This window comes from Macaca thibetana, chromosome 6 (assembly GCF_024542745.1).
Source record: "Macaca thibetana thibetana isolate TM-01 chromosome 6, ASM2454274v1, whole genome shotgun sequence".
In the NCBI taxonomy this organism is placed as follows: domain Eukaryota; kingdom Metazoa; phylum Chordata; class Mammalia; order Primates; family Cercopithecidae; genus Macaca; species Macaca thibetana.
This window is the reverse complement of record NC_065583.1, coordinates 84,522,314-84,538,279: the sequence shown is the minus strand read 5'-3', so window position 1 is coordinate 84,538,279 and position 15,966 is coordinate 84,522,314. Positions and strand designations below refer to the sequence as shown.

The 15,966-nt window shown below is 36.5% G+C and overlaps 1 protein-coding gene across 3 annotated transcripts in view; it reads left to right on the top strand.

The window, feature by feature from the left end:
• The window catches only part of LNPEP (leucyl and cystinyl aminopeptidase), a 107,584-nt gene that overhangs the window by 52,219 nt on the left and 39,399 nt on the right, over positions 1-15,966 (top strand). For all 3 annotated transcript variants that reach the window (XM_050795384.1, XM_050795383.1, XM_050795382.1), the window contains exons 3-7: positions 3,103-3,241; positions 4,567-4,698; positions 12,009-12,129; positions 12,812-12,966; positions 15,395-15,508. In XM_050795384.1, the coding sequence (XP_050651341.1) occupies positions 3,103-3,241; positions 4,567-4,698; positions 12,009-12,129; positions 12,812-12,966; positions 15,395-15,508 (661 nt within the window). The remainder of the gene's footprint in view (positions 1-3,102; positions 3,242-4,566; positions 4,699-12,008; positions 12,130-12,811; positions 12,967-15,394; positions 15,509-15,966) is intronic.

The following is a 15,966-nucleotide window of genomic DNA, read 5'->3' as shown; positions in this document are numbered from 1 at the left end:
TCACCTGCCATGGTGAACTTTCTGATGATAATAATGGCCAGTATTCACCTGGAACTGAAGGGCTGGAAACTGTTCCAGGCATCTCACATGTTGAGTCTTTTATTCTGTCAAACTCACTAAGAGATAGATGTTAACATTATATTCATTTTACAGCTAAGGGAGCAGAGGCACATAAAGTAACTTATCCAGCATCTCATGGCAAGCAGGTAGCAGAGGGAGAACTCAAACCCAAGGTCATTTTAACTACAGAAGCCACATTCTTCCCCACCATGGTGCACTGCCTCTCTAGTTCATACTTGCTTTCCTTTGTACATTGTTATCCCCAGTGCTTAAAATTCTCTTATCCCCAGTTAATTTGTAATTGCCTTGAACACTACTTGATAAAGTGTTGAACTTTAGTATTTCAGAAAGGAAATATACTCTCCAGTGAAAGAATAAGCTTCAAGTTATTCAGCATAGATAAAACAGATAGATTATAAGTATTATCAAGCAACAGCCTTCTCAAAGGGATTTTTATGTGAGATAGTTATGATTGGATCTCTTAACAGTTTAAGCTTTTATTTGCCTTAGTGTGTTATGATCTAATTTTTATCCAAAAGTGGTGGGTCTCTCTTGTATGAATAGTAGGGATAACATCAAACTTTATTCCCTGGTCCCTTATGCTTCTCTTCCAAAATCTTCTGTTAACTAGATAAGAATGTTGGGGGTGGGTTGAAGAAATGAAATGTTAGAAACATAATATGTGTAAATTGTTTCATATATGTTGATTGCTACCTTTCTTGCAGTTTACCCAATCCAATAGCAACAGTTATTTGGAGACACATCCTTAACAGAAAAAAAGCAAAAACAAAACAAAAAAAAACCAAAAAAGTACACTAATTTTAAGTGTGGAAGAAGTTAGGACTATTTTGCATTTGTAATAAATATCTATTAGGGACCATATGATATGCAAGTATTTTTTATTATAAATAGTTTCAGTTGATTCTAACAAAAATCCTAGTATTTAGGACCATATGGTATACAAGTAGTTTTTATTATAAATGGTTTTATTTGATTCTAACAAAAACCCTGGTATTCGGCAGTGGATTCTATCTCAGTCCTAATTTAACTAATAAGGACATTGAAATGTACGAGATGTAGGATACTGATCTGCCCAAAGTCATGTGGTTAGTATATTATAGAGTCTGGGTCATCTGACTCCAAATCTCATACTCTTTCTTTTCTCCTTATCTTCTAGTAGTGGAAACTAAGCCTGAAATAAGAGAAGCTACCACCTCCAAAGTGGTGGTTGTATATGTGCTATGTTGATTGGTACCTGAAACATGCACACCAGGGCCATATTTGCCAGGATTATAGCCATATTGGGATGCTCTCCCAAGTTCAGATCTGTGTTATTCTTTTACTTAACCGAAAATCTACATTTCTCCTTGTTTCTTTGTATGCTTTTCCACCAACCTGTAATCAAGGACTTTTTTTCTTTTTCCTTGAGACAGCATCTTGCTCTGTCGCCCAGGTTGGAGTGCAGTAGTACAATATCGGCTCACTGCAGTCTCTGCCTCCCAGGTTCAAGCGATTCTCTTGCCTCTGCCTCCTGAGTAGCTGGGATTACAGGCATGTGTCACCATGCCTGGCTAATTTTTATATTTTTAGTAGAGATGAGGTTTCACCATGTTGGCCAGGCTGGTCTCAAACTCCTGACCTCAAGTGATCCGCCCACCTTGGCCTGCCAAAGTGCTGGGATTACAGGCATGAGCCACTTGGCCCGGACTGTAATTGAGGATTTTTCTGTGTGTCATATTCTCAACTGTTGCTGGTGTGCTATAGAAAGAGGAGGAAATTTCTTTTAATCTCTGAGGAGAGTAAAGGAAACAAAAATACTACAGGACACCTAATGTTTTCAGTCTTCGTGAAAATGCAAGCTGTGAATTTGAGGTTTAGTGTTGTGAAGCCAGAGTCTGTACAGATAATTAGCAGCAATTAATGACCACCCTTCTTAATAATCTTCCATCAGAAACCTTTTCAAGACCTCAGTGCCCAGTTGCAGCCTACCGTTGTGGCTTCATCTCCAGCCACACTGGGCAGCCACCCCCAGTTTCTGCACGTGCACTGCTCTCTTGTGTTCCCAGACCAAACGGAGGGTCAGGCTGCTATTTTTTGCTGCCCAATAACGAGATGCAGATGAATTGGGAAGAGACCTTTTATTTCTATAACCAATTATACAGGGAGAAGGCCTGGAAATTATTGCCAGGCCAACTCAAAATTACAAAGTTTTCCAGAGTTTATATACCTTCTAAACTATATGTTTACATGTAAGTGTGCATTTATCTAAAGACATAAGTGATTAATTTCTTTTAATCCATAACTAAGGTCTGAGTCTTGAAGACCTTCCTCTGGAGACTCAGTAAATTTACTTAATCTAAATGGGTCCAGGTGCTGGGGTGATTACCCTTATCTTGTCTCCTGCTAACCACGGAGTTTTGGGGAGTTCCTTCAGACCTCCAGTAATTGTCTGTGGAGGCCTGGGGAGTTTTCTTCAGACTCTCCAATAAGACGTATTTAATCCTAAATGGGTCATGTTAAGAATTCCTTCATTATTTTGTCGTGCTTTAAGACCCAGGCAAAACTCTTGGTGGGCTTTTGTTAAATTCCAGCCTTTGTATAAGGGCACTGGCTTTTAATATTTAACTTAACCCACTCAGCCAGTACTGAAACAGTTGTTATGGAGGCCTGCGTTAGTGAGACCTGGCTTGCCACACTTGTGTTAATCACTCTTTCCAGAGTATACTTTTTTCCCTTCTTCACCTTTTCAAATACTCATCTTTTTAGGCCCTCTTTGGGTTTTGTACAAGTTTCCTTATATAATATCTTCCACCTCTAGTCAGAATTTGTTTCCTTCCCTTTGTTCCCACTGCTTTATTTTCATTGTTAGGACATGATTTACAGCCTGATGTAAGTTTCTGTTCATTGTATATACATCTGCCTTTCCCAGTTTATTGCAGATCCTTTAATGACTAGGATTGTAACATATTTTAATATACTTGGCAGGGTGCCTTGTACAGTAGGTGCTCAGTAGCTACTAGATTGAATTTGTGTTTGTTTTAGGTACTTTGCAGCAACTCAGTTTGAACCCCTGGCAACAAGATCTGCTTTTCCTTGTTTTGACGAACCAGCATTTAAAGCCACTTTTATCATCAGGATCATAAGGGATGAGCAATACACTGCTTTATCAAATATGCCTAAGGTACTGTTCTATTCCTTGAATATAAAATCTTTGAATGGGTCTCTTTCTTTAAGAACACGTAAATTCCTCTTTGCCAGACTATGGTTGAGAATGATTAAAATCATATACATTAATATTCTTCCTTAAAATACTTAAATAAACATTAAAATATATTGGCATCAGTTGGGAAGTCACCTTGAGGAGGACTTGAGGAAAGAGAAAGACCTGCTGAACTTGGAATGTGTGGGTAGGAAATGTGAGTGTGCATTGTGTATTAAGTTGTGCAAATATTAATACAATGAACTCACAAGATTAGAGTAATATTTTCTGAGACAGGATGAATTTGCTATTCTAAACAGTGTTATTTGAGAGTGTTAAATAATAACTGGTTTTGGTATTTTCTTGGTAAATGAAAAACCAATATTGCTATAATTTGGAGACTGACAGAACAGGAGCCTCTTTCTTAGATGTTAACTCTGTGTGGGATGCAGTGAGGGTGAAACCAGTAATTGTTTTTATGCCAAACAAAACCTGGAACCTAGGGGGTTCTTTTTTTTTTTTTTTTTCTTTTTTTTTGGTCTTGGACACCTGAGGGGCTGTGCAGCTTGATAAGAGCCTCCTGGACCCATGTGGCTAAGGGAGAGGAGCAGCAGCCGTACCCAGCAGGCTATGGAGCCAATCTTGTAGGCAACAGAGAGCATAATCTATAACAAGACAGCACTGTACCAGCTCACTCTCCACACTCAGCCATACTCTTCACCTTCATCTTTCTCTAAAGAGGCAGATGCCTACTTTAATTTGTGGTTGGAAAATTCTGTAAGCTTGCCTGCATTCCCTCATTTTGTGTCTGCTGCTGACTTCTCTAATGACTTGCTACTGATTTTGTTCCCACTAAGCTTTCTTGGGGATCCTCAACATGGCACTCCATGAAGCCACTTCAGATCATTTGAAGGGATGTCACAGCTAGAGCTCCTTCTTCTGTGGATGTATTTGTAGTAGTAGAGTGGAGCAATCCCAGGTCATAAGGAAGGATTTTGGTTTTGAAGGTGTTTCAATGGGAGAAGCAGAACCACCGTGACTACCTCTAACTTAACATTTATTTAGTCATCTTTGGGACTGAAAAATCCTTCAGGATTTTCACTGTGTTCCATATGTCCTCAGGATGAAGGATGGTACAACAGACTGACACTAAGAGCCATGTTCTTTGCAGAAATTCATACTGAGAGGTTATAATATGCTAACATGTTTACCACTTATTTCCTATTTGGATTTTCAGTTTCTCTGTTTGTTTGTTATTGCCATTTATTCCTATAGTTACAGAACTGTCTTTTCCCCTCTGCTTGTAGAAGTCATCAGTCGTTCTAGAAGATGGACTTGTTCAGGATGAGTTTTCTGAGAGTGTGAAGATGAGCACTTACCTGGTTGCTTTCATTGTGGGAGAGATAAAGAACCTGAGTCAGGACATAAATGGAACCCTGGTATGTTGATGTGGTAATTGTCCGAAAGCTTGTGTCATAAGAGGTTCAGAGGAACTCTTGCTTTAATGATTCCTGGTGTTTGCTGTATGAAATAAATAAGCTTTTAGATCACACTCTGACATTTTATATCAGAAATACTACTTTTTTGCTTAGCTGTTATTTACTGTTACTAATACCTGAAAGTCAATAATTTTCAAGTTTTAAAAAATTTTACTTTTAAAGAGAATTTTAGTAAGATACTGTATGTATACTAAGGCTTTTCGAACTGAGTGATGGCCACTAGCCTTAGGGGAATATTCAGATTTAAATTAATTAAAATTAAATACAATTTAAAATTCACTTCCTCAGTCTCACTAACTATATTTCAAGTGTTCAGCAGTGTTCATGTGACTAGTGGCTACATATTCCATAGCTCTAGGTTGTAAAAATTAGATGAATCCTCCCTTTTTTCAAAGCAAATCCTGATGAGATTCCTCATCCTAATGAATAAGTTTGTTTATTTAGTTAAGGGTGTGGTTTATCTGTATTTTGCCAAAATTGATGATTTGTTCTAATTAGACTCTTTTGTTTTTCTTTGTCATTAGTACCTGTTTGTAAATGATTGTTTGATTGAATTTTATACTTTGATTTCACAGTAGACACCTAATAAAGTTAATTTTTTCAAATACAACATAGAAGGAGAAAAGACATTCTATCATATTTATTAAACTAAAAATAATTATTCTTTATGACAGAAATATGATAGAATGTCTTAGTTTCTGTTTTCATATTTTTGAGCTCTACCAGGGAATATCCTGCTAGTTTTGGGTTTCCTTTCTAGACTAAAGAGCTTTATATTAATCATAGGATCCTTGGATCTTATCATTTTGCTACTTCAAAAGGGTGTATCTTTCCTTTTAGAAAAGACTATCATGTCATGTCTATCCCATACCTCTCACAGATAAGGGCAGAGATAAGGATTCTCTGGCGATTTATCAGCAATAATACTGTATGCCTTTAATGACACTACTCAAAAAGTAAACTAAGTGTTTAATGGTAAGTGTAGACTATAATATTAAGTGCTAAATAATGGTTCACTCACCTTTGGATTGAAAGACTTTATGTCAAGGATTTTTCAGAATCCTTTCAAAAGGATATTATGACTGGTTTAAATCTGAAATCATTCAGTTAATTCCACTTCTGGTGTTGCACCACATATTTAGCCTTTGTTTTAGAGTTTGCAGCTTCGATAAAGCCTAAGAAGCCCAATCTAAAAGAGCCAGGTTTGCTGCTGCTTCAAGAGTCAGCTGAACACTACCTTCTCCTTGAAGCATTTCTTTCTTACCCCAGCTGGAATTAATCATTCCCTCTCTGATCTTTCGTAGCACTTTAATTATCTCTTTTTTGTAGTTCTTATACACATTGGTATAAAACCCCCAGCACTTTTTATGTAGCCCAAAATGTATGCAGTCTTGGCATTTTCCCACTTTCTTTTCTTCCTTCCTCTTCACTCTCTCTCTTCCTTTTTCCCTCTTTCTCTCGTCTGTTGTGTTTGCTTCACACTACCTGTAGGATTATATTCAGATTCATCATTTGATACTCAAGGCCTTCCTTATAAATTCAGCTATATTTCTTTTCTTGTTTAAAATTTATTTTTCCCTTTAAAAAATTTTTTCCACCCATCTGCACACTGATCTTTCTTTTTTCTTTTTCTTTCTTTCTTTTTTTTTTTTTTTTGAGACAGAGCCTCACACTGTTGCCTGGGCTGGAGTACAGATGACACAATTTCAGTTCACTGCAACCTCCACCTCCCAGGTTCAAGCAATTCTCCTGCCTCAGCCTCCCGAGCAGCTGGGATTACAGGCACCCTCCACCATGCCCGGGTAATTTTTTTGTATTTTTAATAGAGACGAGGTTTCACTATTTGGCCTACATGGTCTCGAACTCCTGACCTCGTGATCTGCCTGCCTGTGCCTCCCAAAGTGCTGGGATCTTTTTTTAAAATTTTTTAGTGACAGGGTCTCACTCTGCCACCCAGGCTGGAGTACGTGGTGCAGTCATAGCTCACCATAACATTAAAGTTCTGGGCTCAAGTGATTCTCTCCCAAGTCGCTGGGACTACAGACAGGAACCTGCTACCATACCTAGCTAGGTGTTTTGTTTTGTTTTTTAATTTTTTATAGAGACATCTTGCTATGTTGCCCAGGCCAGCTTGGAACTCCTGGGCTCAAGCAGTCCTCCTGCCTCAACCTCCCAAAGTTCTGGGATTACAGGTTTAAACCACACTTCTGGCAAATTCAGCTATATTTCTAATTGCCTCATTGTGAATTCTTTCATCTAGGCAAGCTGAATTATTCATTGCCCACATACATACTGCATTCTCATAAATGTGTGTGCATGTGCATGCTTGTGTGTATGTGTGTGGAAAGAGAGAGAAGTTTCAGGTGACTATTTTTTGTTTTTTGCTTTTTATTTACCTGTATTAGGAAACAACATGGTTAAACATAGACTCTGGAGTCTAATTGGGTTGACATCCCTCCTAGACAGCTTACTAGCTATGGACCCTTAAGTAGACTGCTCTCATCCTTTCTCAGTATGTATATATATGCACACATATATACACACATATATACAGACATATATACACACATATACATATGCATATATGCATGGATAGAGTGCATACTTCGTTTTTACCATATGAAAATATAAAATCGTTGCATGTGAGTAAATATCTACATTATTTTTAATACCCAGAAGTAAATGTTTTGAAACTATTAACATTATACAAATAAATAATAGTTTTATTAATTTATTGCCTTTTTATCAGGAAATGGGGAGGAATGTGACATGCATGGAGTCATACTCTGTGTTCTAGGCACTCATTTATAAACATTTTTTCATTTTATAAGCCAAATAAGGGGAAGATACATATTAGACCCACATTGCTGGTGAGGAAACAGTGTCTCAAAGGAGTTAAGTAGTTGACCTAAGATTACATAATCAGTAAGTGATAGTCAAAATTGTTTTGTTCACCACAATATGCTGCTGCCTACACCAAATGATATAAGTAACTTCTGCTGTTTATGTTGGGTATGGTGACCAGAAATTTAAAACTTGGAGTCTAACAAAGGACTAGACTTTTAGATATGTTGATAGATTTTGTTATGCTAAAATCTCTAGGATGGCTTCTATTTTGTAATATTTGATGGGTAGGTTCAGAAATAAGGCAATATTCAGAAACAAGTCAATAGAGCTTTACTTACTAAAGTCAATATTGCTCACCAACTAAAAGTTTCAAAGTTGACTATAGATTATTACATGTGTTCTCTTCAGTGTTAAATACTGCATTGTTGTCAAAGACCTAAAAAAAGAGGAACATGTATTTCATCATTTCTGTTCATTCTTCATTCTGTAAACTTCCCCCTGCCTTCAGAAATACCAGAATTACCTAGACAATTCTAGGCCAGTTGTGAAATACAATGCCTACTTTTGTTTGCCACTGCCTGCTTTTGTTTTTACTGTAGACAGGCATAACATGTAGAATCAGAATCTAGTCATGGTTAGTCAGGTGTGGACACCACATCTGACATTGAGCATTCAAATAGAAACTTCACCAGTATCATCCATGTGAAGTTATAATTTTAACTTATTCACGTTTAGTCAGAAACATGACTACATGACTTTGTTCCAAATTTCCTCTAAAAACATTTCTACCTCAACTATCTTCCACCAGCCTGGAACATTGTACACAATTTATGTCATTCTCCTAAAGCCATCTAACCAGTTATTCTGAATAGACTTAACTGTTTTTGTGGGGGAGAGGGGTGGAATTTCTGCTTTTATGTGTGTCCAGTTATCTGTTGAGGAAGACTGTTGTTTTTCAGAAAATTTAGTATTGAAGCTTCTAATATTTTCTGCCTTTATAAATCTTGCAGACCATATTATTGTCCCTTTTGAAAGTATGAGGTTTTGTTCTATTTTTGCTTTTGTTAATTAGTTTTTGTTTTTATTAAATTAAGAAACAAATAAGTTAAACTTAAATCTGTTATTGCTTAATGTTAACCTTCTTCTTTGAGAGCTGATCAGGGATCTTTCTAGTTGTGCTTTTAGAAATCTCCTATAAGATCTTTGAAAGAGATCTAGCAAGAAAGAGATCTGGCAAGTTGTAAGTTTTAAGGCCTGAGTGCTGACCGACTTTTATTTAACAATGTTTAGAGTTCTCTTACCAAGTCCAGAATGCTGTTCAAGACTTTCTTTGTTGAGCTAGGTTGCTCTCTCTATTTCTTACTGCATCTGTTGCTCTTAGAGAAGCTTGGTAATAATTATAATGACCAGATTATTTATCTCTAGTAAGAACTCATTGCAGATGTTCTTTTAAGGAAAAGAAAAAGAGGTAGAAAGGAAGAGAAAGTATTTAAAACTACATTTTTTCCTAATCATTGTATTCCAGAGATGGGAAAAAGTGGACCCTTTGGTCAAAGTTCAGTTTCGTGTGAACTTTTTCTCCTGACTTGTCCTCTAAGGAAAGGTGCACAGTGATGGGAGTTGCCAAATGGTGTGTGTGATAGAAGAATGTTTTAGAGTAATCTGGAGGTATGGGTGATGTTTCTGTTGGGATACCATCTTCTAGATGATTTAGGCAACTATAACACAAGATATGTTTGTCTGCAAAGAATAGGTACAGCTAATAAAGACTTGTCTTAAATTCCAATGATCTTGATACAGTTATTTATAATGATAGCTGGAGATTTAACAATTGTATGTCAGGCGCGCGTGTGTGCGTGTGTGGGTGTGTGTGTATACTAAAACTGACTTCTGTTGGAGAAAGATGCAGGAAATGCAGTAAGTAGGATCAGCTTGTAGGCGGTGACTGAATTCAGTAAGTTGTGGTCACAGTCCTGTATCAGGGGCTTCAGGTGGTAGAAGGCTGGGCTAATGAAGTACGGATGGCCCCATAATATGGAAGAATAAATTTCTTCCCTCATTACTTTAGAAAGCAACATATTTTTAATTGGTTAACTCCAGTTCTATAGATACAATTCTTCCAGTAACTGTAACCACAGATACTCTGTTCACACATATTTTGCCGCAATTCTGATGGGAGTCTATTTGTAATAACAGTAATAACTACCATTTATTGCACACTTAGACATTGTGTCATGCACTAATCTAAGTTCTATACATGTATTAGCTTAGTTAATCCTCACAGCAGTTCTGTGAGAGTAGGAGCCACTTTTATCACCATTTTATGGATAAGGAAAGTAAGGTTTAACTAGCCTGCTCAAGGTCATACAGATAGCAGAGATCTGAACCCCAGCACTGTAAATACAGAGCCTATATATTTCATTTTTTTGTTCATTTACTTAAACGTTCTATATTGTTTAACTTTTAAGCCACCTCCATATTTCTGTGATGAATGCATATGTTCTATAGACTGAAGCCTCACATAAAGACAATATGGTTGAAACCTATTTGACCTCTTAGAAATTGTTGATGGTTTTTTGCTTTATTTTAATAGGTTTTTGGGGAACAGGTAGTGTTTGGCTACATGAATAAGTTCTTTAGTGGTGATTTCTGAGATTTTGGTGCACCCATCACCCAAGCGGTGTACACTGTACCCAGTGTGTAATCTTTTATCCCTCACCCCCCCCCACCCTTTCCTCCATGTTCCCAAAGTCCGTTGTATCATTCTTATGCCTTTGCATCCTCATAGCTTAGCTCCCACTTATGAGTGAGAACATACATACAATGTCTGGTTTTCCATTCCTGAGTTACTTTACTTAGAATAATGGTCTCCAATTCCAACCAGATTGCTGCGATTGCCATTATTTCATTCCTTTCTATGGCTAAGTAGTATTCTATGGTATGTATATATATCACAATTTCTTTATCCATTCATTGATCAATCCCAGTAGTGAGATTGATGAATCAAATGATTCCTCTACTTTTAGTTCTTGAAGGAATCTCCACACTGTTTTCCGTAGTGGTGGTTCTAGTTTACATTCCCACCAGCAGTGTAAAGGTGTTCCTTTTTCACCACATCTACGCTAACATCTATTATTTTCTGATTTTTTTGCTTACGGCCATTCTTGCCAGGAGTAAGGTGGTATCACATTGTGGTTTTGATTTGCATCTCCCTGATCATTAGTGATGTTGAGCATTTTTCCATATGTTTAATGAGAAACCAAAATTGGAGTTAGAGTTCACCAATGTGCTTTTTCCAAATTATGAATTGTTCAAAAAGTTTACATTTTCCACCTGTTGAGATCTTCATTTTGAGGTTTTTATTTTTCTGCTGTGTCTAATCTACATCCCACTTTTCCAAGTGAATATAGAGGGCTTTTTAAAATCAATTGGAAAAGAATAAGTATTGTTTTGTAAAACCCATTGCTTTGAACATGGCTATTTAGCACTTGCCTTTTAATACTTACTGAATAAGATGTTCATAGTTTGTCACATCATATGTGTTTAATTTATTCATTTAGCCAAAAAAAAAAAAAAAAGAGAGTGAGCAAGAATTGCAATTTAAATAATAAAGATGATTCCATCTGCTTTCTCTCTTAGTATGCACCCTGGAATGAATGGGCAGTGGGAGACATGAAACTGTTGTTCCCTTAGTTGGTTTTAGTTCTGTGTACAACTCATAACACAAGTGTTTCTCTGCATAATATATATATTTTTATAACATGATCCTTAAAAAAAAGCCAACAACTGAAAAAAAAAGTTAAACTGTCCCAAGCACTAGAAGATAAACTGACTGTGCCATACTTACTGAAAGAGAATATGTTGGTCTCTAATTGGTTTTTCCAGGATAATTTCAAATGTGCAATTTATGCCTTACATGTTAACTTTAGAACTAACTCCATCATAAGATGTGACTCCTCAGTGTTGAGTACCTGCTAGATGCCAGGCACGGTGATAGGTCCTGAAAGGATGAAAATTTAGTTTTGTCTTTCAGATAACTCTCAATCTTTTTACTTCATAAGTAAGGAAGGGCAGCTACAAGTAAGGGGAAAGGAAGAGTATCATAGAATTAAATAGGCAAATACTTATAAATTGCTATAAGATGACCTAAAGTAGTTACTTTGGATGTTGCTAGCTTAAAAAAAGCGGGGAGGGGGGTGATCAGTAAATTTTTTCAACAATGTTGTATGTGTGGAAGGGACTTGCTGTGGGGGCTAAAGTAACCATAAGCAAGTGTTTCTATCCAGAAAGATCTCATACAATTCTGTAGAATTTTCAGATATGCTAGTCTTGACAGTGCTACTTGAGTATCATGCCATTTTAATTGTACCTGTCCTTACATCATACATAATGTTTCCCTTTAGGTTTCTATATATGCTGTGCCAGAAAAGATTGGTCAAGTTCACTATGCCTTGGAAACAACTGTGAAGCTTCTTGAGTTTTATCAAAACTACTTTGAAATTCAGTACCCACTTAAGAAATTGGGTAAGAATCAAATAGTGTCTCTGATTTTTGTTATAATTAGAACCTAGATTTATTTTGTGAATGTTTTTTAGAAAGAGGTTCTGCCCAAGTTGTTTGCAGAGAAAACCAAAAACCATTATTAATGCTTTAAAAATTGTTTGTATTTGTTAATATTATTTAGATTTCATGAATATATCTGAAGTTGGAGCTTAAAACACTTAAGTTTATAGGGCTGCTAAAAAGGTGCTTTATAAATGGGAATTTGCTTAGGGCTTAATCTGCAATTTGACTAATTCTAACTTCGAAGAAATACCCAATTTAAATAATAAAAACTGAGTAATGGGAGCTCAGTAAAGCAAGAACATTTCAGTACTGTTCAACATGGAGCTAGTCCTGGAGAGCAGAGTATTGGCCGTGAACTTTGTCCTTCTTGCTCTGGGAAGCTGATTGATTGTAAAGGAATTAGGCATCTCTTTCTTCACTAAGGGAGAGTGGAACAGTGACTCTAAAAGGGTTTGAACAGGTCTTCCTCAGCTGACATGTGGGTAGGGAGCATACAGAGTTAGAATAAGGAAGATTCCGTTTATTAGAAGTATAAAAAGAATTCATTGCTTTCACAGTGATAAACCATTGAATAACATACTTTGAGTAGAAAATGCCTAAGATGAGGGAAAGTTGATCACTTATTTCCTGTTATGTCCAGATTTGGTGGCTATTCCTGACTTTGAAGCAGGAGCAATGGAAAATTGGGGTTTGCTCACCTTCCGAGAGGAGACGCTTTTGTATGACAATAACACTTCTTCAATGGCGGATAGAAAACTGGTGACTAAAATCATTGCTCATGAACTGGCTCACCAGGTATTAGCAACCAAGGCTGTTATATATCACACCTGTGGTCTACTTCATGTCCTGGAGTTATTGTTAGCATTTAGATGCTAATAATTCTTTTTTTTTAAGTATTGCCTTCTTTTATAATAGAAAGATGCTTTTTAAACACAAACTTCATTTTCAAATGAAAATTCTATCAGATATTTGTATAGGACTTTACAAGTTAAAGCATTTTTACATCTGTCTTACTTCACAACTTCTCTAAGGTGGGTATTAATCACATTTTACAGATGTGAAAACTGAGACTCAGTTCAAATAAATGGCTTGCCATAAGTCATACAGCTAATAAGTGGCAGCACTGGGCCATGAAGAGCCACTATCTCTTCAAGATCTCTTCTCCCCCTCAGTAATACACAGCTGCATCACCTATGACAAATGCCCATTGCCCAGTATAACATTTTGGGGAAGAATCTCTTTCCCTAAGTTGCACCCTTCTGACAACTCAAACTGTAGCTGTCAGGGCTGGATTTTTTTTTTTTTTTTTTTTTTTTTTTTTCATCTCCTGCCAGAACGGGGTTCTCTGTTAATTTTGGAGAGGGGGTTTCTGAGAAAATGGCAAAGGGACTGTTTGTCCCATGAAGAGAAAGAAAATTATATGGGTACATAACACCCCCATTCTTCCCTAACACTTTGTCTCTATTGTGCCCTGGAAGAGGTGCTTAACTAGCATTGGGTATGGTTTGGGTGATGTCATCACAGTTTCAGTATATGAATAGGATGTATTCTGGTCAGCTTATATCCTACATCAAACACCTTATATGAATCTAGCCCTTGTGAAGACTTCATGACAAGCTGGCATATGAGCACATTCTTATTTGCTTTAAAAATAGGTCATGGGCCAGATGCAGTGGCTCACGCCTGTAATCCCAGCACTTTGGGAGGCAGCAGCAGGCGGATCACAAGGTCAGGAGATCAAGACCATCCTGGCTAACATGGTGAAACCCCATCTCTACTAAAAATACAAAAATTAGCTGGGCATGGTGGTACATACCTGTAATCCCACTTACCTGGGAGGCAGAGGCAAAAGAATCACTTGAACCCAGGAGGTGGATGTTGCAGTGAGCCGAGGTTGCACCAGTGCACTCCTGCCTGGCAACAGAGAGAGACTCCATCTCAAAAAAAAAAATAGATCATATACATAAGATGTCTTTTGGGGGATCTCCTCTAGGTCTGTTATTTCTAAAGCCACTCATCACCATTTGGGAGTATTTCTCTGTTACTTCCTCTTTAGGACTTAGAAATCATCTTCCTCTGAAACAGGTTTTAAGATAATATCTTAGAAAAATATGTTATTGTAATTCTGAAAGGTGTTTTGTTTTATGCAGTAACCTTGTCCTTTTGCTGCTGATTTGAGATAAGCCCAAGACCACACTGACCAAATTACATACCTTATAACTACTTTTCATTTTAAGGACTTTTTTTAGATACACTTTTTAAGGAGAATCTCTTATTATTTTTTTTTCTTCTTTTCTTCTTACTACCTCATAGAAGAAAATATTTAAAGATCTGTCTGACTTCATTTGTTTATATATATGCCATTTTTTTTTTTTTTTTTTTTTTATGAAACAAGGTCTCACTCTGTCACCCAGGCTGGAATGCAGTGGCATGATCATAGCTCACTGCAATTTTGAACTCTTGGGCTCAACTGATCTTCCCACCTCATCCTTCCAAGTAGCTAGGACCACAGGCATGCATCACCATGCCTGGCTTAATTTTTTTGTAGAGACAGAGTCTCGCTATGTTGTCCATGCTGGCTTGAACTCCTGGCCTTAAGCAATCCTCCTGCCTTGCCCCCGCAAAGCACTGGGATTACAGGTGTGAGCCACCATGCCCAGCCTGTATATGTCAGTTTTCTTAAGGAATGTTGTTTGAATTCTGTTTTGAATCATGCAAATACTGTCTTCAATTTGGGCAACTGAGGAGAAACAAAATATAGGCTTTCTGACTACAGGAAAATCTCTCATATAGAGACTTTTTAGTTGTCATGGATGGTTGTAGACACAATGGAAAATAATCTTACTAACTTGATATTAGAAGGTAGAAAAATGTCATTATCTAGGAAATCTCACTTCATGAGGTGGCCAAAAAAGGTTTTTATTTCCCTATATTCATGCTATATTGCAAGTTAAATTGATAAATATGCTAATAACCTTGCTTGCTTGTTTCCCATTCAGTTAAGGTAAAAGATTAAAATTTTTATTTTAGTTTTAATGTAAATTTATATAATTTTTGTAAATTTTAAATTAATTTGAATATAGTTTGTTTTAACTATAATACCAGTATATTTTTAAGATATTGTGATCAAGTTATAAGTGATTACTATGACACTTCAGCCAATTATTTAAAAAATTCCTGAGACTGTAAATATCCTATGGGTTAATTGTTTTCTCTCCCCCAGTGGTTTGGCAATCTGGTAACAATGAAGTGGTGGAATGATCTATGGCTAAATGAAGGTTTTGCCACTTTCATGGAGTATTTCTCTTTGGAAAAAATATTCAAAGAGCTTTCTAGTGTAAGTACAGGGTTTCTTTGGCCTACTATGAATGCTAGGAGGAAAAATAGTCAAATCACATTTTCAGTGCATCTGGAGTAATGAAAATTGTTTCTAGGAAGGTATACCAAACTTGACCTTGGTTATTGATATCTATACCTTTTGAGATGTGACAGTGAGAGTGATGCTATTATTTATTGATGTGTTTCATTGAAAACTGAAATTATATAAGATTACTTTACATTTTTGTCATTAAGATGAACATTTTAAATTGTTTTGCAACATTTTCTTTTAAACAGCTGTAGTTCTTCTGTTCGCAGGAATTTAAAGTTGCAAAGTCCTTTTTGCAAAATTAAACTTTTTTATCCTGTGTAAAAATTAGATAAAAAATTAAAACATTTTGTAGTAATACTGTTTCTCTGTTATCACTGTGTACATTCTTGTAATAGTTATATATAGCTTGGTACAAATAAAATTTG